The sequence below is a fragment of the Peromyscus leucopus genome, chromosome 1, assembly GCF_004664715.2.
Source record: "Peromyscus leucopus breed LL Stock chromosome 1, UCI_PerLeu_2.1, whole genome shotgun sequence".
In the NCBI taxonomy this organism is placed as follows: domain Eukaryota; kingdom Metazoa; phylum Chordata; class Mammalia; order Rodentia; family Cricetidae; genus Peromyscus; species Peromyscus leucopus.
In genome coordinates, this window is record NC_051063.1 from 82,670,281 (window position 1) to 82,695,557 (window position 25,277).

General features: G+C 45.0%; 1 protein-coding gene across 2 annotated transcripts; it reads left to right on the plus strand.

Annotated features, from left to right (window-relative positions):
- Positions 1 to 25: 25 nt before the first annotated feature.
- Positions 26 to 23,527, plus strand: Ears2 (glutamyl-tRNA synthetase 2, mitochondrial). Of its 2 annotated transcripts, XM_028867855.2 has the most exons (9): positions 64 to 252; positions 3,584 to 3,739; positions 8,419 to 8,608; positions 13,853 to 14,325; positions 15,687 to 15,795; positions 18,031 to 18,184; positions 18,262 to 18,392; positions 22,448 to 22,583; positions 23,162 to 23,527. In XM_028867855.2, the coding sequence occupies exons 1-9, from the start codon at positions 114 to 116 to the stop codon at positions 23,243 to 23,245; spliced, it is 1,572 nt and encodes a 523-aa protein (XP_028723688.1). In that variant the 5' UTR covers positions 64 to 113; the 3' UTR covers positions 23,246 to 23,527. The 2 variants fall into 2 exon arrangements, with proteins under 2 accessions (XP_028723689.1, XP_028723688.1); XM_028867856.2 differs by lacking the exons at positions 3,584 to 3,739; positions 8,419 to 8,608 and having other exon boundaries at positions 26 to 252.
- The last annotated feature ends 1,750 nt before the right edge of the window (positions 23,528 to 25,277 follow it).

Here is a 25,277-nt window from a genome sequence, read left to right on the forward strand (position 1 = left end):
CTTTAAGAGGCGGGGCCGCCCTCGCGGTGGCGGAAGTCGATTGGTCGGAATGAGTCTCCCCCGCCGCGCGGAAGTGACGCGCGGAGAGGCCCACGTGTGTGTTTCTAGTTCACATGGCGGCGCTCCTCGAGAGGCTTCTGCGGGCCGGGCCTCGCGCGGTGGCCCCAGGCCACCAAGTGGGACGGCGGGAAGCCGGTCTGGGCCCAGATCCCGGGGCCACGGTGCGAGTCCGCTTCGCTCCCAGCCCCACAGGTAATCCTGGTGGACGGACGCGCCGCATCCCTCCGTCCCGTCCCCGCCCCCCGGAACGTTCCAGAAACAGCCCCTTCCGGTGTCGGCGCGACCCCATTTTACAGGGACGGAAATGGAGGACTTAAGACCTGAATTGATTCAGGTTCTTGGGAAGTTTCTTTGTCGTATTGTCTCTGTTCTTCTTTCACGTACTCAGCGTGTAGTGCGTATAAATTGTGTCAAGTCCTGTGCACTAGAGTCATTGAAAAGTTAGGGTTTCCTGCTTTGAAGGAATCGGCATTCTAGTGGCCACGTCAAACACGTACAAGAGTTCTATTTGTCATTTTAGAAATGAAGCAGGATAGGGTACCCTAGAAGGCGTTGCTGAAGAGTTAACGTTTGTGTTGAGAACCAAATGTTAAGGAGACCTGCTTGACGCCTAAGAGGAAATGGCACAATGACCCGGGTTCATTGTTGCTGAAAGTCTAGCAAGCCAAAGGAAAAGAGGCCCAGTATATGCCCTGTTAGAAACACTGCCATCTTGCTGCGTGGCGGGACTCACGCCTTTAATCCCAGCACAGACAGACAGAGGCAGAGACAGGCGAATCTCCGGGCCAGCCTGGTTGGTCTACAGAGAGAGTTCCAGGACAGCCAAGGCTGCACAGAGAAACTGTCTTGGAAAACCAAAAAGAAAGAAATACTGTCATCACCTACCCTCCTCACCACAAGTTCCCAGCTTTCCTTTAGCTCAAGTCACCTTCGGCCCTCTGGACACTGAGCAACCTTTCATTCCAGGTCCAGGGTCAGCAGAAAAAGATGATTGTGACAGAGTCCCAGCTGCACAGGAGTGACACGTGACTTCTGGGCAGGCACTATAAGTCGTGGAGCTTTTTAAACTCTATGTGGTGGAAACCCAGGTTCCTAAGTACCAGTTGTGATTCTGTATTCAAGACTAATATAAATGAAACTACTAGGGGGAAAAATGAGTATCTGGAATACATACAAAACAAAAGCTTCGTTCTTTTTGTTAGTCTCAGTGGACATCAGATGGCTCTAAGTTTCCAAACCTCAGCTTTCCGTTTCTATGCTTACCTTCTGTGACCATGCACTGGGAGGCTCACCTTGTTTGAAGAAGCATTTATGTAGGGCACCAAGGCCTGGCATTTTCTGCTTTTGTCCATTCCTAGATGTGTCATTTTGGCAACATTATCTGCTCTGTTGATGTCCCACTTTTGCTGTTTGTCAAGCAGGGCTAATAATAGTACCTGTCTGATGGTTTTGAGCCGCTCAGCCAGATCTGCTGTGTGCAGTAGCCTTCACTGCAGTTATCGTTTTCATTGCTTTGCTCACCGGCAGGAAAAGCCCAATGGGAAGGAGTTGTCAATCAGTGTAGATCACTGTGATAGCTAAAATTAATTGAAGGTTTAAATTTTGTTTTTTGTTTGTTTGTTTGTTTTGGTTTGTTTTTATTTGGCAACAGTTTACTGTATCACCCTGTTTGCCCTTAAACTCACTCTAAAGACCATACTGTCATTGAACTTGTACAATCTTCCTGTCTCTGCTTTCCAGATACTGGAGTTACAGACGTGAGTCACAAGATCTGTCTTAAAGTTCTCCTTTGGTCAACATTTAGGTATCACCACAGCCTCATGGTAAAGAAGGATCCAGGTGTTTTTGTTTTGTTGAGAGAGGACCTTACTGTATGCCTGGCTGGCCTGGAACTTGCTGTTAGCTCAGACTCACACAGATCACCTTCAGAGTGGTCATTAAAGGCTCCCGGCACCAGATCCAGCCTGATTTTTTTTTTTAAGTCTTACTAACATCAGTAAATTAAAACTTGTGAAAGCTAAATGAATTCCTGACAGTTAGCAAATTCTTAATGCTGGATGGAGAATTCTTTTTTAAATTTCATGTATGGTGTATGTTTTCATGTTGGTATGAGAAAGAGTCGCTGAACCTGGTGCTCATTGATTCCCCTACACTGGCTGGCCAGTGAGCTGTAGGGACCTGCTTGTTTGCCCTCTGCCAGCGCTGGACTTGATAGCTGGATGTTTGGCTTTTACGTGGGTGCTGGGGACCCAAACTCTGCTTATCATGCTTATGCAGCAGGTACTTTATTGGCTTGAGCCATTTATCCAGCCCCTGGATGTAGAATCCAGCTATATATGATGTGAAGGGTGTTATTTTCAATTTCTGGTCTCTTCTGTCTTGAAATTCCTGAGGCTCAGTTCCACTGAGAACTACTTGTTTTGTGGTTTTGAAATAATTTGCTGAAGGTCTCACATAGAATCAGTGTTGAGCCAGGTCTGCCCAGTACCCAGAAGAACATTTCTTGTCCCATGCTGCCTTAGGTACCTGGAAATACAGATGAGGTCATTATAAATGTAAATGGCCTGACTGTGGAGATCCAGGGCTTTGTGCTGGACCAAAAAAAGTAGAGGAAAGGGGAATGACAGACCTGGGAAATTTTTAGTTTTTCAGTCAGTAGTAATAGTTTTGGAGTTTAAACCCCAGTGAAGGGAAATAGAGTGAAATCAAATGTTACTTTAATTATAATTACTTACAACTAGCACTTATGGTGAAAAATCTCAAGTAGGAAAAACTCCAAATTGAATGATGTGGCTAAGTATCATATGTAGAGTACATATGAAAAATGTGATTTTAATAGGATTTAGATGTGTTATTAACATGTAATTAGCCACCACCCTACCCCCCGCAATATATCAGTATATTTATGTAATGTAAATGCTAGTATGATCTGGCCTCTATGAATAATTTTCAGACAGAAATTTTCAAACAGAGAATGAATGCTATTTCTCCTTCTGGTGAAACTTGGCCTTGAGACAGATGTCAAAGTTGAGTGGAGCATTTTTACGTGATGACAAGCTCCTAGACCTGACACCTGGGTGTCCTTCCATTCCCAAGATGAAGGACTGAATGGAGTCAGCCACCCTGTCCTTACCTTTTCTTTTTTTGTTTTTTGTTTTTGAGGTTTATTTATTTTATTTTATGTTATGAGTCATTTGTCTGCATATGTGTATGTGCACCACATATGTGTGGTACCTGCTGAGGTCAGAAAACTGCTGAGATGGGAGTTTCAGATAGTTATAAGCCACCATGTGGATGCTGGGAAAAAAACCTGGGTCCTCTGGGAGAGCATCCAGTGCTTGTAACCACTGGGCCATCACCATCCCCACTGTGTCCTTTTCAGTGACAGTCTTGTCTGGGTGTCCACCAAAGAAATTGAACAGTCACGCCATTTCTTGGTCTTAAACTTGGGTTGGAACATTCTTCTTTGCACTTCAGCTGGCAGCTTTTCCCCTGTCCTGTTAGACCTGTTCTCTTCTACCAGGCTTCTTGCACCTGGGTGGCCTCCGTACAGCCCTCTACAACTACATCTTTGCCAAGAAGCACCAAGGGAGCTTCATTCTGAGGCTGGAGGACACTGATCAGAGCCGACTGGTACCAAGGGCAGCAGAGAACATTGAGGACATGCTGGAGTGGGCAGGTGAGGCTGGCAAAGAGTCTCTGAGGAGGAACAGGAAACAGAAGGCGGCTGTGGATCTTCTCTGGGTTCAAGGTGGAGAACAAGAATTCCTTGGGAAATAGATAAATCTGCTCAGTCTGGGGTGGCAGGCTTCCTGAAGCCAAGCTCTAAGACTGTTGTGGAATACCTGCTCTTATCTCAGTAGCTTAAGTCCATTTTCTGAGAGGCCAGGGCAGGAAACAGGCTCATGGGAAATGAATGGCGAGGCCTGTGGTGAAGTGAAGGAAGTGGGGTATCCTGCAAAGGAGGCAGTGTCTATGAGCGCCAGCTCCTGCTCCCCTGAGAATGTGATCTCAAATTGTCCAGCTTTATAGTTCCAAGAAAAACCAGAAAGCCAAAATTTGTAGTATGTATGTATGTGTTGATAGAGGGTCCCTCTGTGTAGTCTTGGATGTCCTGGAACTCACTATATAGACCAGCTGGCCTCTGCCTCCTGAATGCTAGGATTAAAATTGACTTGTGCCACCATGCCCAGCTGAACACTCCCCCCCCCCTTTTTTTTTTTTAGGTATCTTCTCCCTAACTTTTTTTTATTTAAATTTTGTTTTAAGTTATTTGTGTGTGTGCCCTTGTGTGGCCATCAGAGGACAACGTGCAGGAGTTGGTTCTCTCCTACAATGTGGATTCTAGGGCTTGAACTTCAATTATCAGGCTTTGTCACAAGAGTCTTGACCCCTGAGCCACTTCAATGACTGATTTTTTTTTAAGTGAACACTGTCCATTGTTAAACCTAGGCTTGAATTTATTTTATTTTATTTTTAAACCACATCGTTGTGAGCCACACAAAATGAGTGCAGTCTTAGAAGTTGATCTTCTTGTGTGTAATTTAATTCTGAGTATAACTAGGCTTGTTGAAAAGAAAGAGTGTGTTTGAGTTTCCTGGATCAGTCTGAACTCCTGTGGGCTCCTACTAAAGGCAGGCACTAGAGAAATTTAACACCATAAGGAAAAATACCAAGACTACTTGAAGACATATACTCTCACCTTGGATAATTATTCATTAGGCTCTAAGTTCCTAAGTAGCAGAAACCCATTTATTTCTAGCTTTTATTAGTGAAATTTTAGTATATATGTATTTAGTTGAGGTTCATTGAATAAAGGAATGTAATTATGATCACTTTGTTCCACCTGCTTGCCTCAGCCTTGAAAATGCTAGGATTGTAAATATTAGTACTACACTTACTCAGAATATTTTTTAAAACAGTTTTGGGGCTCTAACCCAGGGCCTGTGCATATTAAGCAAGTGCTCTACCACTGAACTGTGTCCTGTAATTCATCGTTAACCTGATATTAAGTTGAGATAAGAATTATAGAGGGGGCCTGGAGAGATGACTCAGGTTAAGAGAAATGGCTGCTCTTCCAGAGGACCTGAGTTCAATTCCCAGCAACCACATGGTGGCTTACAACCATCTGTAGTGAGATCTGGTGCCCTCTTCTGGTTGGCAGGCATACATGCAAGCAGAACACTAGATACATAATAAATAAATAAATCTTCTTTTTAAAAAAGGAATTATAGAGAAAGGACTGGAGAGATGATTCATTGGGTAAAGTGCTTGCTCTGTGCAGGTGTGAGGACTTGAGGTCAGATCCCCTGGGGCGAGCTCTAGGTTCAGTGAGAGGGGCAGGAAGAGATGTCTCAGTGGTTAAGAGCACTTACTGGTCTAGGTTCCAACACTCTGTGGGTACTATATGAACATGGTACACGTACATGCATGCAGACAAAACACCCATATACACAGGAATAGATTATTTAAAAATCTTACAAAATGAAGTAGAAAGCCCTTGAGGAAGACACCCAACATTGATCTCTTTGTCCTCTACATGGACATGTGCACTTGCAAAGTAACAGAGAAAGAGTGACAGATTGGAAAACTGAGAAAGGGTGTTCTTCTTGGTGTGGTCGTTCTCTGGGCACAGGTGCCCAGAGAACTAAGGGACTAATTCTGGCTATGTAGAGTAGATGGAATCAGATGCAGAAGTTCTGTGGAGGAGAAGTAGTGTTGGGTGAGGAGTGACAAGGAGTCCGGTGTGGCCCTGGGACTACAAAAAAGCAAAGGGACTGGAGGAGGAGGACCTTAAATCCACTCAGGAAAGTGCAGGCCCAGGTGAGAGCTTCAACTGGATGGGGCTCTTGCTCCACCAGGTACTGTGTGAGGCTCATGCTGAGCTGAGCAAAGCTGCTGCTCCTGCCCTCATTGAACATCACTGCCACACTGTTGTGTAAACAGGGCCTGCTGTGCTTGGCATGGTGTCTTATCACAGCAATAGAACAGTTACTAAGACAACATCTATTGCTCACACAGATGACCCTGGTTAGCAAAGTGGGTCACAAAACAAACCAAGTCCTAAATCTGGGAAAGGGACTGGCAAGGATTGAATGAAAAAAAGAAGAAAGAAGAAGGTATGGTGGAGGAAAAAGCTTATTGTAGATAAAAAGGAGACATAGTCAGAGGCAGGGACATCTGGGAGAGTCCAGAGTGGGTGTGACCCTGAGCCATGGGGAGTGGGGGGGGGGAGAGACGACAACATGGAGGGATGACCAGGTGCAGCAGCCAGGAGGCCCAAAAAGACCAGGAAACTGAAATGTCTGAATTATATAGGGAAGGGCAGCCCAGCCCCTGTGCTGGAGAAGTTCAGGCTAGGGGGTGGGTATGCCAGCCAGGAGGACCCTGTAACTGGCAAGGACTGAAGGATGCAGGGAGAACCTGGCTGCCAGGTCTGATTTGATAGTTAAGTAGGCACCTCAGCCTTTGTCCCAGATTTGAAACCTAACCGTGTTGAGGAAATGTTAATAGGAATGGGAGGGAAATACGAGTGAAGGGAAGTAGAATAAAAATATACTATATACATGTGTGAAAATGCCTTGAGAATGAAATTAATGAAGAAGAGGGAGATCTTTTTTATAAAAAACTAATAAATTTTGATATGGAAATGATCCCTAATGGAATTTACCTGCATGAGTTTATGTGTACCACATGTGTGCAGAATCCTGTGGAGGCCAGAAGAAGGTATCAGATCCCCTGGAACCGGAGTTACAGGTACTTGTAAGCCTCCATGTGGGAGCTGGCAACCAAACCTATGTCCTCTGCAAGAGCAATAAATACTCTTAACTACTGAGCCATCTCTCCAAGCCCCATATGTATGTAGTTTTCATTTTTGTTTTGAGACAGGATTTTGCTATATAGCACAGGCTAGACTTGAACTTTGGCAGTCTTCTTATTTCAGCCTCCCAAGTTAGAGAATTACCAGTATGAGATAACCATGCCTACCACCCTATCTTTTTTTTATCAAGTGAAGAAATGAGGGTGCTGTGAGAGAGGTAGCTAAGTTATGCTAGTAATAATATAGCCAGAATGTATTGTGGATTTAACAAGTGCCAGGTGGTATCTGGCTCTTAATCTTATTTTGGCCTCTTATGACCCTTATGAGACAATTAATATTTGCATCTTGTTTTACAAATGAAGAGTTGGAAGCATTCAAAGTAGATTTACCCAAAATCTCTGAGCTGGCCACTGGGTTTGAACCCAGTTCCATCTGCCTGGAGTGTGTGTGCTAGCATTAAAGGTCACAAGGTGATCTATGGTCTTTCTTATCCTACTTTACTAGAAGCTTCTAGAGGACAGAAGCCCCCTTCTGCAGGTCTTGCATCTCCCCTGCTCTCTATTGGAAGTGTTGATATTTGTCTTTCCCACCTGAGTCAGGAAGCTGGATATTAGGTTTGGAGTCTAGCCTGTAAGTGTTTGGGTATAATCTGAAGCTTTATTCAGACTGTCTTACCTACAAGCCTTCAGGCTCAATACTCTGTAAGCATATAAGCACCAATGTGTTTGTTCCCATAGTCATTCTGCACAAAAGACTGTTAGCTTCATTTTCCAGGAGAACACTAAGGCTTAGAAAGGATGAGTTATGCAAAGTTAGGAATGTGGGCTTTGGACCTCTAACCTGGGTTTAGAGCTGGAGGTAACCATATGCCTTGGTTTTTCCATCCAGATTGTAATTGTATCAACACTTATTTTAAGAAAGACTTAAAGGTTTGGGAGAGGTTGCAGAACAAACATCAAAGCAGACTGCAGAGTGAATAGCACCCTAGTATTTACACATTGTCATCCTTTGTGATCTCTGTCCTGGCCAGTAAGTAGCAACAGCCAGGAATCCAACCAGGACAGGCTGGAGCCTCGCCTTACTACCTCCTCTTGAGTCTGTGGCTGCAGGCCTCGGTTGGTTTCTCTCTTACCTGGGAAAAGATGAGTGGAAAGGATACACAGTAGGCAGACCACGCATATCCCTGTGCCTCCCCCTTCACTAGACTACATGACTTTAGCCCCACTTCACAGAAATTGTGGTAGTACTGCCCTCATGGATTACCATAAGGCTTAAAAATTCAATGTGTGTCCGGGCATGGGGCCACATGTTTTTAATCCCAGCACTCCAAAAACAGAGGCAGGCAGAAATCTGTAAGTTTGAGGCCAGCCTGGTCTACAAAGTGAGTTCCAGGGCTACACACCGAGAAACCCTGTCTCGAAAAAACAAAAAGTTGAATGTGTATGAAAAAGCACCCAGATGAATACTTAGAGGGGACAAAAAGAGCAGTGTGCATTTCTGGTGTTACTGTGTGATAACAATTCTCCACCTGTGCTCAGGCATCCCACCTGATGAAAGTCCCCGTCGGGGTGGTCCTGCAGGGCCCTACAATCAGTCACAGCGGCTGGCACTGTATGCCCAGGCCACAGAAGCATTGCTGAAATCTGGAGCTGCCTATCCCTGTTTCTGTTCACCACAGCGGCTAGAGCTCCTGAAGAAAGAAGCTCTGAGGAGCCGCCAGACACCCCGGTGAGAGCCACAGGCCACTTTGGACACCTCCCTAAGCCCATTTGTCCCTTCTCTGTTTCTGCAGGTCAAGCATCTGGGTGAGGCTTAGCTAGGTTCTTTGCTTCTGGGTGTCTTTCAAAGCTACAGTTGGGCTGAAGTCAAGCCTGCAGTTCTGTGGAGTTTTGTCTGAGGAGGATTCACGTTTATCTTCTCCCCAAAGGCTGTTGGTAGACCAAGGGTCTTACTAGTTGTCTGTTGCTTGTCAGGTGGGTTTCTTCTAGCCAACTAAATTGCCAAGGTACACACAAAGTCTGTTTATTTCTTTTCTTTTTTTCCAGAGCTAAGGGCTGAACCTAGGACCTTGTGCTTGCTAGGCAAGTGCTCTACAAGTGAGCTAAATTCCCAACTTCCCTTCCTTTTTATCTTTTTGGTAGTGCTTGAGGTTGAATGAATAGCCTGGTACATGCTAGGCAAACATTCTTCCAACTCTATCTCTAAACCACACAGGTCTACATAGGGCGGCTCACAGCCTAGCAATTAAATACACCTAACTGTGGAAGGGACATCTTACCACTTGTGTTCTGTTCCTTAAAAAGAAGTCAGTGTGGCAGGGCAGTGGTGGCGCACGCATTTAATCCCAGCACTCGGGAGGCAGAGGCAGGTGGATCTCTGTGAGTTCAAGGCCAGCCTGAGCTACAGAGTGAGTTCCAGGAAAGGTACAAAGCTACACAGGGAAACCCTGTTTCGAAAAACCAAAATAAAAAAAAAGAAGTCAGTGTGAGTTGTGAGTTCAGCCCATACTTAGAGAGAGGACATTGTAGAGCAGGAATGCCAAGAGGCAGGGTCACAGTCATTATGGCTATTGGAGAAGCTGCTGGCTACACTACACCTTACGCAATATTATTTGTAATAATAATAACTTATAAGGCCTAAAAATTGTTCTGGGCTGGAGACAGTGCTCAGTAGTTAAGAATAGTGACTTGGCTGTGTATGGTGACACACACATCTAATTCTAGTACTTGGAAGGCACAGGGAGGTAGATCTCAGTGAGTTAGAAGCTAGCCAGTTCTACATAGTTCCAGGGCAGCCAGGCTATGTAAAGAGAACCTGTCTCAGAAAACAAAACAAAACAAAACAAAACAAAAGCTTACTGATCCTGTAGAGGACCCAAGTTCAGTTCTTAACATCCACGTGAAATAATTAATAACCAATTCCAGAGGAATCTGATTCTGGCCTCTATAAACACCTGTATTCACATGCACAACCCCGCCCCCATCCACACACTAAAAATTAAAAATAATAAAAGTATCTGGGTATGGTGGCACCTACGTTTAATTCCAGCACTCAGGAGACAAGAGGTCAACGCATATCTCTGAGTTCAAGGCCCAGCCTGGTCTACAAAGCAAGTTCCAGGACAATAAGGACTTCACAGTGTGACCCTATTTAAAAACAGAAACAAAAACAAGAAAACATAAAAATCTAAAAGTCTTTTCATGTTTAATACTTAAACTTCTTTTTGCTTTTTTAAAGTGATTTTATGAAGGGGCAGCACATCCCACAGTGTGTATGTAGAGGTCAAAGGGCAGCTTTCATGAGTTGGTGCTCTCCTCCTACCACATGGAGATGGAACTCAGGTCATTAGTCTTGGCAGGAGGTACCCTTACCCACTGAGCCATCTCACTAGCTTCATGTTTGATACTTAAACTACCCCAAAATATACAGAAACATCTCTCTCAACCGTCCCTTTGGCCACTCATTACTCAAGAGGCAGTTGGTACCAGCTGGTGTTCAGTGCCTATGCTGACAGATGGAAATTCCTGGTACCTTTTCTAGGCAATAGTAGTGTGCAGTATAGTACACACCTCCTGTCTTGAGGGAGCTTCTGTATCAGCCCATAATTTTTTTCTCTCTTATAATATTCCATTTATGACATTGCATAATGAAATTTGCCTGTAATCCCATCATTCAGGAGGCAAAGGCAAGAGGATCAGGAGTTCAGAGTCATTTTTCACTACCTTGGAACTTTGGGAGACTTCCTGAGCTTTGTGAGACCCTTTAAAAACAACAGCAAAAATTCTATGTGGAAATGCTATATATTACTCTGTTTCCTATTAATGAATCTTTATATCTTTTATGCTTTGTTTTAAAAGGGGGAGTTATGATGAATGTGGTGGTTTAAAGAAAAGTGAATGGTGCCCATAGGTTTGTGTGGTTTGAATACTTGGTCCCCACTGGTAGAAGTATTAAAGAAGGACTAGGAAGTGTGACCTTATTGGAGGAGTTGTGTCACTAGGGGTGGGCCTTGAGGTTTCAAAAGACTCTAGTCATTCTCAGTAAGCTCTCTCTGCTTCCTGCTTGCTAAGATGTGAATTCTCAGCTGTTCCTGCTGCCATGCCTCTGCTCCACCATGATGGATTCTAACCCTCTGAAACATGATTCTAATTGAATGCTTTCTTTTATAAGTTGCCTCAGTCATGGTGTTTTGTCACAGCAATAGGACAGTAACCAGTACAGTGAGGGAACATTGAGATACATCCTTTGCATCTGTGATATGTGTAGTGTGTAGTTTATTTGCTGTCATAAAACACCCTGACAAAAGAAACGTAAGAAAGGAAGGCTTCCTTCTGGCTCACAGTTGAAGGTACAGCCCATCATGGTAAGGCAGCAGGGGCTTGAAGCAGCTGCTCACATTCTGTCCATAGTCAGCATGAAGAAAATGAGTAATGCTGATGCTCAGCTCCTTTTCTTCATTTTTTTATTTTTATTTGTGGGGGGGGGATTGGTTTTTTGTTTTGTTTTTGTTGTTGTTGATTTTTGAGACAGGGTTTCTTCGTGTAGACCTGGCTGTTTTGGAACTCACTCTGTAGACCAGGCTGGCCTTGAACTCTCAGAGATCCTCCAGTCTTTGCCCCCAGAGTGCTGGGATTAAAGACATGCACCACCATGACCAGCTGTTTGTTTTAATTGTAAACAGACTGTAGTCCATTAGTACAAAGAATTGTTTTTAGTTGTGGTCACATGGTATCATGGGATCTATGAGACATCATTTGAAAAGTTAGATGTATCAAGAACTGAGTTTGCAATCTTCATTCACATTTGTGTTAGGTAGGACACTATTGTATATAATTTAAAAAGTTAAAAGTGACAGACCAGTGCTGTGGGATGTTCTGTATGTCCTGTGGGAGCCCTTCTTGGGTTCTTTGTGGCGTTACCCAGCAGGTCCGCATAGAGGATGATTAGGACCATGGGCCTGAGTGCAGGTGTCTGAAATGGTCTGCACTTGGCTGTGCTGGGGGATGGTCTGTATGTCAAGTTGTTCTGATTGATCAATAAATAAAACCTGATCGGCTGTGGCTAGGCAGGAAGGATAGGCGGGACTAACAGAGAGGAGAAATAAAAGGACAGGAAGGCAGAAGGACTGACTGCCAGATGCCGCCAGCACAAGAAGCATGTGAAGATGCTGGTAAGCCACGAGCCACGTGGCAAGGTATAGATTTCTAGAAATGGGTTACTTTAAGATATAAGAAAAGTTAGCAAGAAGCCTGCCACGGCCATACAGTTTGTATGCAATATAAGTCTCTGTGTTTGCTTGGTTGGGTCTGAGCGGCTGTGGGACTGGCGGGTGACAAGGATTTGTCCTGACTGTGGGCAAGGCAGAAAAACTCAAGCTACAGACGGAGGCCAGTGAATTGGCTCAGTGGGTGAAGTTGTTTACTGCATATGCCTAGAGACCTGAGTTTTAGCCTTAGAACTCATGTGAAAGGTGGAAGGAGAGAACTGACTCCATAATGCTGTCCTCTGACTTCCACCCATGCACCATGGCATGTGCACTTCATGCACACACATAATAATAATAATAATAACAACAACAATAATAATAATAATAACAACAACATTTTTAAAAACCTTTTTGTTTTTGTTTTCAAGACAGGGTTTCCCTATGTAGCTCTGGCTGTCCTGGAACAAGCTCTGTAGACCAGGCTGTCCTTGAACTCGGAAAACAACCTACTTCTGCCTCTTTAGTGTTGGCATTAAAGGTGTGTTCCACCATGTTCAGGTAGAACTCTTTTTGTTTAGGTGGCAAACTAGGGGACTGGGGAGTTGGATTAGTAGTTAGGAACTCATACTACTTTGTACAGGACCAGAGTTTAGTTCTCAACACCCACATTAGGCAGCTCACCAGTACCAGATGCTCCAGGGGCATCCAACGGTTCTGGCTTCCACAGGTGCTGTGCTCATGTGCACATACATACACATAATTTTTGAAGAAGTGATCAACCAAAAAAAGAAAGTTAAAAGATAAAATAAATTTTTAAAATGACAGCAACATCAGCTCCCTGTACTTTTTCTAGTAGAAGAATCAGCTGGGCTTATGGTTACCCTGTAGATTCTTGCTTAGCAGGTCTAAAGTTGAGGTCTGAATTTCTCAGGAGTTCCCAAGTGAAGCTGGTGCTGGTAGTCTACACACCTACTTTGAATAAGGAGGATGTGAGCACACAGACCTTATGTTTGTATCTTGTGGAAATCTGGTGGTGGGTGACTCCACGCTAAGAGGAGTAACATTGAGATAACAGAGCTCTGTGGTGACCTCTCTGACTATTACCCTGCCTGCTGACAGCCTTGCCATCTCTCACTTAATTGTATGTGGGGTTAACAGTTCCAACATGGCTTCTCAGAGGGTGGCATCCACAGAGTACTCCTGGGAGGTATAAAAGGAGGGTTTTCCCCCTCTTACAGGTATGTCTTAACCTTGTTGGAGAGAGATATCTTTCCCAGTACCATAGCCCTTCCTTACCCACCAAGTGTTGTTTTCTTTGATTCTCAGTGAATAGAATGGGTTTACATTCCTACCTGGACTGATCACTGGCACCAGGTCATGAGATTGCAACATGGTCTATACTTTCTGTAAGCCTACTTTTGATCTAAGCATTTTTCCATGTCCTCCTTAACAAAGGAAAAGGGACAATGACTAATAGGTCAGCAAACATTTGTGTCTGCCAAACTGTGTTATCCCACACAACTTTTTTTAAATCCATTCTAGATCGAAGGAACCCTTTCAAGAGGTTAATGAGTTGCCCAAGGTCATAAGCTACCAGAAACCAAAGGTGAGGGTTGGGGTTATAGTTCAGTTGGTAGAGTACTTACTAGCATGCCCGGGGCCTTGAGTAAAATCCCCAGCATTGCAAGTAAAAACCAGAACTTGAGAGACAAGTGGGATAGCTGCCCATTGATACTTAACTACTCTGTTGCTCTGTCTCCCACTAGGTATGACAATCGGTGCCGGAACTTGAGTCAGGCACAGGTGGCCCAGAAGCTGGCCATGGACCCCAAGCCTGCTATCCGCTTCCGCCTGGAGGAGGCAGCACCAGCCTTCCAGGACCTTGTCTATGGCTGGACTCAGCATGAAGTGGCCAGTGTGGAGGGGGATCCAGTTATCCTGAAGAGTGATGGCTTCCCCACCTACCACCTAGCCTGTGTGGTGGATGACCACCACATGAGCATCAGCCATGTGCTGCGAGGCTCTGAGTGGCTCGTCTCCACCTCCAAGCACCTGCTCCTGTACCAGGCCCTGGGCTGGCAGCCACCTCAGTTTGCTCATCTGCCCCTGCTCCTCAACAGGGATGGTAGCAAGCTGTCTAAAAGGCAAGGGGACATTTTCCTGGAACACTTTGCTGCCACTGGTTTTCTGCCTGAAGCCTTGCTTGACATCATCACCAACTGTGGTTCGGGGTTTGCAGGTACATATGCAGTGTGGTCATGGTGGCTGAACTTGAGCTTTAACATAGGCAGATGTGCTTGTCAGTCCCAGCATTGGCATCTGTCAGTCACGTGATCTTGGACAAGTTCATTATTCTAGTCAGTGGAGTTTACTGAGTCACACACGCTACTGTGTTCCCTCACTTGGTTTTCCCACACAGCTTTGTGGTTGATGGAGTGGGACTCACAGTAGGCACTGTCCCTGCCCTCAAAGACCTAGAGTCTCATTAACCTTGTCCATATGATAAGACTAAGGATATGCCCAGTAGGGTTAATTAGGAGCCAGTGAGCTTATAAATATAAGGAACCAGCTCACTGTCTTCCCACACCATAAGCACAAAAGCCACAGACCTTATGATTACTGTAATTATACAAGTATGAGCTCTAACAGTATTACTGGTGTTACTGTGAATCTAGCTTATTCAAGGTTTAGAACACAAACTTTGAAGAAGCGAGTACCAAATGGGTTGACTTCTTATGGCAGTAACTTGATAATCCTGGTTTCTAAGGTGATTTCGAGGCTCAAGGAGGTTGTAACTTGCCAGAGTCACAACCTTAGTAAAGGATGTAGTTCTTAAGGCCAGTGCCTGACCATGGTGCCTTCTGCACCAAAGGGAGCTGCTGCTCATAAAGAAACTGCTTCCAGGGGACTGGAGAGATGTCTCAGCAGCTAAAAGCTCTTGCTGGTATGAGTACTGTTCCCAGAACTTCTATCAGATGGCTCACAACCGCCAAAGGGTCCAACACCCTCTTTTGGCCTCTGTGGGTGGGTTTGTAGCACACACACACACCCCTACACACACACTCATAAATTAAAAATAAGAGAAAAACAATAAAAAAGAAATAGCTTTCAGTCTGGATATGGTGTTAGATACTTGGAATCCCAACACTAGAGAAGCTGAAGCAGGAGGATTGCTAGTTTGATGTCAGTCTGGACTGTATAACACCAAAGTTCTTTCTCGGATGAACCAGAAAAGCAGCAGCTTCCAGCACTGAGGTCCCACTGTGGCATTAAGTATGAAGTTGGTTGGGTATGCAGGTGCCAGACTCTGCTCAGCCAAGCACACTAGAAGCTCTGGAGTAGCCAGACAGTGGGCACACTGTTCTTGCGGCCTTGATCTAAATGTGGGGAGCCTACAGCTTGCTCAGTTGCTCCTCTGTGTGTGAAACTTGGAGAAAAGCAGGGTGGTATAACCAACACGTATATTCCAGCTATGTAGGAAACTGAGGCAGGAGGATCAAAATCTGTAGGCCAGCCTGGGCAATGCAGAAAGAAAGATAAAAGGAAGAACAGAAATAAGATTAGGGAGGGGCTGAGCAGCTGAGTGGGCCTGACTTGCAGAGAACCAAATGGGCAGGACCCTGCCGGAGCTGATAACACAGTTTGACCTGACTCGGATCACCTGTCACTCAGCCCTGCTGGACCTGGAGAAGCTCCCAGAATTCAATAGGTAAGTAAGAGAGCAAAGCACTATGGTGCATATCTGTAATCCCAGCACTTGGAAAGTTAAGACAGGAGAATTGTAAATTCTAAGCCAGATTAGGTTACATAGTGGCCAATTGATGACCGTGAATCTTGATCTTCTTGCCTCCACCTCCCAAGTGCTCAAATTACAGGAGTGTGCCAGCACACTGACTCACCTGCAGTTGTTTAAGTATATGACTTTGTCAGTTCTGTAATTTTTTTTTTTTTTTAAAAGATTTATTTTGTATATAGTGTTCTGCCTGCAGGCCAGAAGAGGGTGCCAGTTCTCATTACAGATGGTTGGGAGCCACCATGTGGTTGCTGGGAATTGAACTCGGGGTGGGGGGGCGTGGGGGGGTGGGGGGGGAGTACCTTAGGACTGACGCCCACAGACTGAATCTAGTCAAGCTGAATTATCCTCAGATGTTTCCATCACCGGTAGTATATGAAAATGGGAATAGTAATTAAGATTCATTTAGGGCTGGAGAGATGGCTCAGCAGTTAAGAGCACTGACTGCTCTTCCAGAGGTCCTGAGTTCAATTCCCAGCACCCACATGGTGGCTCACAACCAACTGTAATGAGATCTGGCACCCTCTCCTGTATACATAATAAATAAATAAATCTTTAAAAAAAATTTCATTTAGCTTGACTGTGTTCCAGGCTTGGACTTGTGATATATCAATTTAGCATGGCCAGGAGGGTCTTTTGGGTTGTTATTTTCCTTCTTTCTATCTGGCCTTGATGCTAAGGAGATTCTATAGTTTCTGTACTACAGTCATATGTTTACTGTAATACTCATTTAAAAATATTTTTTCAACCAAATTACACATGCTTATAATCCCAGCACTCAGGGGGTTGAGGTGGGAAGATGGAGAGTTCTAGGCCAGCCTGCCTACATAGAACCTGTCTCAAACACCAAAAACAAAGCAAAAAGTTTTTTGCCAGTCTACATTCCAGAAGGCCTCCCATAATGCCTTTTCATCCTGTGACATATCAGGAGCCTCAACTCCTGCAGGTCTGCAGCTCCCAAATGGGTGGCTTCCAGGCCCTGGCATCTGTACTTTGAATGTATACTCCTATTTAGTCCTCACTACTACCCTATCTGTGCCAAGGCTCCCCAGCTTTCCAACGGCTGTGTGAGTTACTGCAAACACTTGGCAGACAGGCTTTAGAATCAGGACTGTCCCAATGCCAACCCCATGAGCTGTTTTCCACTTACCTGGCTTTCTTCTGTAACACAGACAGAGGGCCACAGAACTTTGAATGGTCCCTGGTTCTGCACTGCTCTGAGTCTTCTTGGCCCTCCCAGTCCTGACAGAAAGAGACAAAGGACAGCCTGGGACCGAAGGTGGCAGGGCTTGGTATTAGGGTTGGACTCTTGGAGGCTCTACTGTTTGTTCACAATGAGGCTGAGTGCTTCATTGAAACAACCCCCTGTTCCAAATCCTAGGAATACATTTTCTTACCTCTCCGTTTATATCAGCACGTTCCTGCATCCATCTGGGTAAATTCAGTGCCTGTGGTGGTCAGGTGACAGTGTAAGGAGGGAGAGGCTGGCAAGACACCAAGGAGGAAAGGGCCAGGGCAGCTGGAAGACAAGTCTGAGCCCACAGCGTGGATCCAGCCTACGCCAGCCAGTTAAGGCTGTGGCCAGGGCATTGTGCACCCAGAGCTGCGCATTCCACAGGGAGAGCCAGAATGTTCCTTATGGTGATCTAGCTTAAAAGAGTTTCTTTGCTGGCTGCGGCTCAGTTTTAGAATGCTTCCTTAGCATGCATGAGGCCCCGAGTTTGCTTCCTACAACCTCAAAAGTAACAGGAAAAAGTCAGCTACTAATTTTTAAAATACAGAAAATGCATGGTGTGGTGTTACACACCTTTAATCTGTACTTGGGGAGCAGAAGCAGGTGGATCTCTGTAATTTTGAGGCCAACTGGGTCTACAAAGTGAGTTCCAGGCCAGCTAGGGATATATAGGGAAACCTTGTCTCAAAAAATAAATAAACGAATAAATAAATGAAAACAAATCATGTCTGCCTAGATAGACTTAGGCTGGCTGTGACCTCCATCAAATCCAGCTCCTTTTACATATACAAAAAAAATACGTTTTACTTACAGTTTTGAAGATGTGACAGCCTTCAGTCCCTACTGCTACCCTGAGGGAGAGGTTTGGCATAGTCCTGGGTGTCCAGTGCCAGGGCATCCCCTTTTTTTCCTCTCAGGCTGCACCTCCAGCGGCTGGTGAGCAGTGAGACCCAGAGGCCCCAGTTGGTGGAGAAGCTGCAGGCCCTGGTAAAGGAGGCGTTTGGGAGCCAACTGCACGACAAGGATGTTCTGGACCCCGAATATATGGAGAGGATCATCCTGCTGCGACAGGTGTGGTTTTAGGGCTTCTTTCCCTCCAGTGTTCCCCAAGCTCTCCCAGTGCATGTGGTGACTGCCTCTCTCCCCAGGGCCACATCAGCCGCCTACAGGATCTGGTCTCCCCAGTGTACTCCTACTTATGGACTCGCCCTGCTGTCCATCGCGCACAGCTGGGCATTGAGTCGGAAAAGGTGGACGTGATTGTCAAACGCTTGCTGGGGTAAGTGTTCACACACCTGGCTACAGGCTAGACACACCCTTCCCACTCTTTGGGCTTCTCTACACCGGACCTTTGGCTCTTGGACCCCATCACAAAACTGTGACAAACTAAAAAAATGCTTTCTCAGGTAAGGACAGCAACCCTGAAGGTCCAGGTGTCTCGCTCTTAGAGCCTCCTTTTCCTTAGCTGTGTGTAGGGGAGAGAGGACCTGTCTTACTGTAGCAATAACAAGATTTTTGTCAGATAAAAATTTTAAATACGTATTCAGTTTTATTTTACGTGTCTGAGTGTTTTGCCTGCATGTATGCTGAGCACCATTTTCATGTCTTGTATATTATTAATACACTAAAACTTTTTAAACCTAGACTTTAAACCTGGATATTGGAAGCCAGACATGGTGGTGTCAATTATGCCTTGGTGCATTCTTCTATCTGCCTAGTTCTTCTCATAGTTGTAATTCTTATTTTCCATTTTTGCCCAAAAGGTACAGTACAGGGATAATGTTTGGGTGTTTATAGATATATTTTTCTGCTTTTTTTCTTTTTTCTTTTCTTTTTTTTTTTTTTTTTTTTTTAAGAGATAGGTACTGTATCTTGCCCAGGCTAGTCCCAAACAGATGGAAAATGAGTTCCCTCTGTCTTTCCAGGAAGTTGAGACTTTAGGCATGGAATACTGTACCCAACAGTAATATGCCTAGATTTGTCCAATCCTTGAAAGTCTCGGGGTTGGGGATTTAGCTCAGTGGTAGAAGACCCTGGGTTCGGTCCTTAACTCGAGGGGGGGGGAGTCTCCTCATTCCTTTCTATAGCTAGCTTTACTTGTAACACAACTTCAACAAGAACTTAATTCATCTGTTTATGTACATTAGGGTTGCTTCCAAATTTGACTTTTTAGAAATAACTATACAAAGCTGGGTGGTGGTGCATGCCTTTAATCCCAGCACTCGGGAGGCAGAGTCAGGTGGATTTCTGAGTTTGAGGTCAGCCTGGTCTACAGAGGGAATTCCAGGATAGGCTCCAAAAGCTACACAGAGAAACCCTGTCTCAAAAAAAGAAAGAAAGAAAGAAGGAAGGAAGGAAGGAAGGAAGGAGGGAAGGAAGAAAAAAAAAGAGAAATAGCTGTACGGTGACCAACCTTACATGAATATTACTAAGTATATTTGCAAGTCCACGCCCAATCTGTACCCAAGAGCTAATATTGTCAGTAATTTGGTACATTCCATAGTAGGGTCTTTAATTCTTTTTTTCTTTTGTTTATTTATTGTTTGAGACAGGGTCTCACTATATAGCCTTGGTTGGTCTGGAACTCATGTATAGACCAGGCTGGCCTCAAACTTGTAGAGATCCACCTGTTTCTGCCATCATCCAAGTTCTGGTATTAAAGTACCAAATCCAGAATTTTTTTTTCTTTTAATTTGCGTGGATATGTCCATGTGAATACAGTACCTGTGGAGGCTGGAGATAAATTGAGCCACCCATTGTGAATCAAGCTCAGGTCCTCTGAAAGAGCAGTATGCTCCGCCCGCCCCCCAGCTGAGGACCCGAACCCAGGGCCTTGTGCTTGCTAAACAAGCGCTCTACCACTGAGCTAAATCCCCAACCCAGAGCAGTATGTTTTTAACTGCTGAACCATCTCTCCAGCTATTAATTCCAGTTCACCAAGATGGTGTCTCAACTTCGTATCCTTGTCATAGGTTATCTTTTAGAGACACTGGGACTCCGACTCAAGTCAGGAAAGCTGACACCAAGTACCCAGGAGCCACCAGACCACTTTAGTGGTAGTGCCAAGCTCTCAGCCAGGCCTAACGTGTGTCATTAGCAGTTTCCTGGGGCCTGTCCTTCTGTTCCTTGGCAGCCTCCTTCCTTGAATGCAATGACATTGGGGAGTGTCCGTTTTCTCCCTATATTGCATTTTATATTTTTAGTATTTCCTCTCCTTGATTTTATAAACAGCATTGATCCTGTTCCATTTAATGATTGCCTTTTGTCCAGGAAGACTGCTATGATAAAAATACCATAGACTTCTGTAAACAACAGACTCTTTTCTCCCAGTGCTGGAAGCTGGGGGCTCCAGATGAGTGCCAGCTGACTCAGGGGCAGGCAGTGGCCTTGTCCTCCTTGTTTTTTCATGTGCTCTGCTGCTGAACTCTGGCAGTTGTTGAGGAAAGCTGTGTACAGAGAGGCTGTTTCTCCAAATCACTTAGAAGACCACTTCCTAAGTCAGTACTGCTCCACACTGAGCTGCCACTCAGAGCACCATGGTGTGGATCTCACCAGGAGCAGGGGTTCTGCTCACGCAGCATTGGTACAGCACCTCTGTCCTATCATTTCAGAAGTTGGTTTGTTATTGGTGGTGGTGGTGGTGGTGGTGGTGGTGGTGGTGGTGGTGGCGGTGGCAGCAGCGGCGGCGTGCGTGCGCACGTCCGTGCGTGCGTGTGTGTCGCGCGCGCACGCGCGCGCGAGACCTCATCCATGGAGACTACAAGAGGGCACTGATTTCTTGGGACTGAAGTGAAGGATGGTTGTAAGCCACCTGACATGGGTGCTGGGAACCAAACTTGGGTTCTCTAGAAGCAGTAAGTGCTCATAACTGCTAAACCATCTCTCCAGCCCCTGGAATACAATCCTAAGGGACCCGGGAAGCTGCGGTGTAATGTACCTACTGCCTCAATCAGAGCTGGAATGGATGGTTTACAAATTCAGCTCTCACTAGTTGGGGACCACTCAAAACTCAACAGTACTTTTGGGAAAGGGTCTTAACATGGCTGCCTGGATGTGAGGGTGGTTGCTGCCTGGTGGAGTTTAGATTCTTCATGTTTCTGTTTGTGGGAAAAGAGGCTGTACCTATTAATAGCAGGGCTATTCCTGGAGCTGGTGTTTCCTGATGCTTTCTTTCTCTTCCTCTGTGCTATACTCCCCTTAACAAATCTTGAAGCTATTTCAAGTAATTCCTCAGAAATTACCCATTCTTGTATCCTGTGTCGAACCTATTCCTAAGTTTTCTTTTGAGGTTCTCCTGCAATGTCTCTGAGCTGTGGGGTGTAGAAAATACTAGCTAAGTTTTTTAGTTTTGTTTTTGGATTTTGTGTCCGGATTTTTCTATGTAGCCTTCACTCTGTAGACCAGGCTAGCCTCAAACTGATAAAGAGATCTGCCTGCCTCTGCCTCCCACGTGCTGGGATTTAAGGCCTGGGCAAGTAATTGCTGGGCAAGTTTTAAGCTTTTACTGAAACATAGTATCCAATATTTTTGAGTGTTTACCATGAGTTCAGGGCTTTACTTAATGCTGGTCACATCTTAGCTCTTTGTTACCTCCCTGTGCAGTACAGGTGCTATTATTGTCCCTGCCTTATGGGTTAAAAATAGAGGCATAGCGACTATGTGGCAGTTAGTAATTTATCTTTTAGTGACTTCCTATTTTTATACCACCCCTGCTGTGCCTTCTTTGAAGTTTATCTACTTTGTATGCATGGGGAAGACACATGCCATGGCACATGCGTGAAAATCAAGGGACTGCTTTCAGAGAGTTGGTTCTCCTTCCACTATGTGGGATCTGAGCATTGAGCTCAATTCATCAGGCTTGGTGGCAGGCTTTCTTGAGCCATCTCACTGGCTTTATGATGTCCTTTTAGTTACCTGTGTCTTACTTCTTTCATGGGCCACCTATATATGTGGTTCCGTCATTGTTTGCCTATAGTAGATTGTGTAGTAAGTTTCCTAACCCTCATAAAACTGTGTGCTCTAGGTGAATAACAGTCTCCTGACCCTTCCTCTCCTACCCTGGATGCTCATTACAGTCTCTTACAATCTCAGTGTGTCTCTCTCTCTCTCTCTCTCTCTCTCTCTCTCTCTGTGTGTGTGTGTGTGTGTGTGTCTGTGTCTGTGTGTCTGTGTGTCTGTGTGTCTGTGTGTCTTCCAAGTCAGGGTTTCTCTGTAGAGCCCTGGCTGTCCTAAAACTTGCTCTGTAGACCAGGACAGCCTGCCTCTGCCTCCCCAGCTCTGCTGGGATTACAATCATAACTGTCACACCTGGCTCAGACTGGCTCTCTTTTTTAGGGTTTTAGAAAGATCTGGTTTGAGCCTAACTCAGGATGTGGTGAACAGAGAACTGAAGAAGCTGTCAGAAGGCCTGGAAGGCACCAAGTATAGCAGCGTGATGAAGCTCCTCCGAATGATGCTCAGTGGACAGCTGGTAAGATGGGACATGAACTGAACTGATGTCTACAGCCCCTCATTGACCCTTCCAGCCAGTATTCACAGTCTGGTACTAAGGCCAGTCTAGGGGATGATGAACTGATGAAACATGATCACTTCCTTCATTTATCCACTGAGTATCTTCTGTGTGCAGGCCCTGTGACAGTTACAGCAGAGATGGCATGAACAGAACACATGTGATCCCTGCCTCCGTGGAGATCAAGGGAATAATAGACAGATTACCAATTTGCCAAAGGCAGAAACAGACTCCTGGGAGCCAATTGAACGGGAAAAAAATTCAGACAAGTAGGACTGAGTAGGATTAGGTTATATCTTAGTGCTGAAGCATTTGCTAGCATTCATGAAGCTCTTTTAGCTCTGCAAAAATAAAACAAAAATAACAACCTAGATAAAAGAAAATAAAATAAATATAGACCCCATTCCTGGGGTTGCAGGCTGTGGGTTGGAGCTGGCCTAGGGTTGCCTTCTACAAATTGAGATGTTGAAACTAGGAATGAATTCCTTCTGCAGTTCAAGGCAAAAAGACATTGTTTTTGTTTTTTTTCTTTTTTTTAGCAAGGACCTCCTGTGGCTGAGATGATGGTGTCCTTGGGCCCAAAGGAGGTACAGGAACGAATCCAGAAGGTGCTTTCTAGTTAAGGAGAAGATGCGTAGGACCGTGAACGTGGCTCCAAGGGCCTCTAATCATGGAAACTGCATTCTGAGGAGATCAGGAGGCCTGGGGCCCATTTGAATGATGAACAGTAGTAAAAACAGACTCTCTGACTACCCTCATCAGCTGGCCTTTGGGGAAGCCCAGCCTGTTTCACCTCGCTGACTCTGGGAAGGATGAACCTGAACTCATGTCTTAATTTTCTCTTTTTTTTTTTTTTTGGTTTTTTTGAGACAGGGTTTCTCTGTAACAGTTCTGACTGTCCTGGAACTCACTCCGTAGACCAGGCTGGCCTCAAACTCAGAGATCCACCTGCTTCTGAGTGCTGGGATTAAAGGTGTGTACCACCACTGCCTGGTTATTTTTTAAAGACTTTTTTTTTTAATGTGTATGGGTGTTTTGCCTTCATGTATGCATGTGTATAACATGCATATGTGCAGTGATTCTTGCAAAAGCAACAAGAGAGCACTGGATTGCCTCGAAATAAAGTTTCAGAGGGTTGTGAGCTACCATTTGGGTGCTTGGAATTAAACCCAAGTCTTCTAGAATAGCAGTGTTTAATCGATGAGTCATCTCTCCAGTCCCTTGTGTTGATTTTCATGCCACATTCTACAACAGATATTAGGAGCTGGTTTACAGAATACATCGACATTCCAAAACAGTCTAGAAGGCTTGGTTCACTAGGGTGCATAACAAAACACCACAGAATACTGTGACTTAAACCAAAATAATTGATTTGCTTAGTGTCCTAGAGACTGGAAGTCCAGGGTAAGTGTCATAGGGTCGGTTTCTTGGGGGAGCCTCTCCTGAATTGCAGACAGTGCAATTCCCAGGATCTTTCCTTTGTGCACATTTGTCCCTGGTTCCTTTCAGTGTATCCTGGTCTTTCTCATGGGCACCAGTCAGACTAAATGCTACCCACTCTTAACAGCCTCCTTTTAATGTAACACCCCTTTAAAGGTCTGACCTCCGAGTACAGCCTAACATTATATGATACTAGGGCTTAGGGTTCTGTGTCCAGAATAGTAGGTGGGGCACAGTTTAGCCCACAATAGTGGTGCTGGTCTGGATTCATGGATCCCAATTCTGAGGCCCCATTTGGAGTTAAGAGTCATAATGTACATAGGCAGGGCTGAACTAGACATCAAACTTTTCTTTTGATTGTAAATAGAGAAGTTGCTCTTCCAGCAAAGTAAACACTTGTGTTTGGTGTTGCTCTTTGTCCTTGGATTTAGGGTAGCTTGTGTCTTCTTTCCTTGAAGGTCATCTGCTCTCTTCCAGTTCCTGAGACATGATGCTTTAACTAGAGACCTTCACTCTCCTTATATTGGTGCCTTTCATCATATCCACCATTGCTTGTATTCAGATCCCTGAAATCAAATTTCTGTTCTTGAGGTCCTAACTAACTCATAGTAGCTTAAGGAGCATGGTGACCAGGTACAAGACCCCAGCAGGGCTTCTAGATTTCCTTAGGGGCAGCCTCTCTGCACCAGCACACTCTCTCCTGAGGAGGGCAGATGCATAACCAGTCGACTGTTGAAGAAGTGATAGAGGCTTGATCTTAAAGAACCTTGTCATCTCTTATAACCAGGAAGACTCCCAGTGGAGGGATTGGGACACCAACCCAGCCTCAAAACCTTTGACCTACAATTTGTCCTACCTATAAGACAAAGTAAAGGTGACATAGAAATTAGGAGAGTGGCCAACCAATGTCCACTCCAGCTTGAGACCCATGCCACAAGAGGGAGCCCACCTCTGACACTGCCTGCAAAGCCAGGAACCAGAAGCTAGGTAGCCTAGAGACCTAGGATAGAACCAAATATGACCAGCAAAAAAAAAAAAAAAAAAAAAAAAAAAGTCAGTAAAATGATTTCTGATGGTATTCTGCTATACTCATAGATTGGTGCCTAGCCCAAGTGTCATCAGAGAGGCTTCATCCAGCAACTGATGGAAATATGCGGAAACCCACAACCAAACATGAAGCAGAGCTCAGGAAATCCTGCAAAAGCAGGGGGAGGG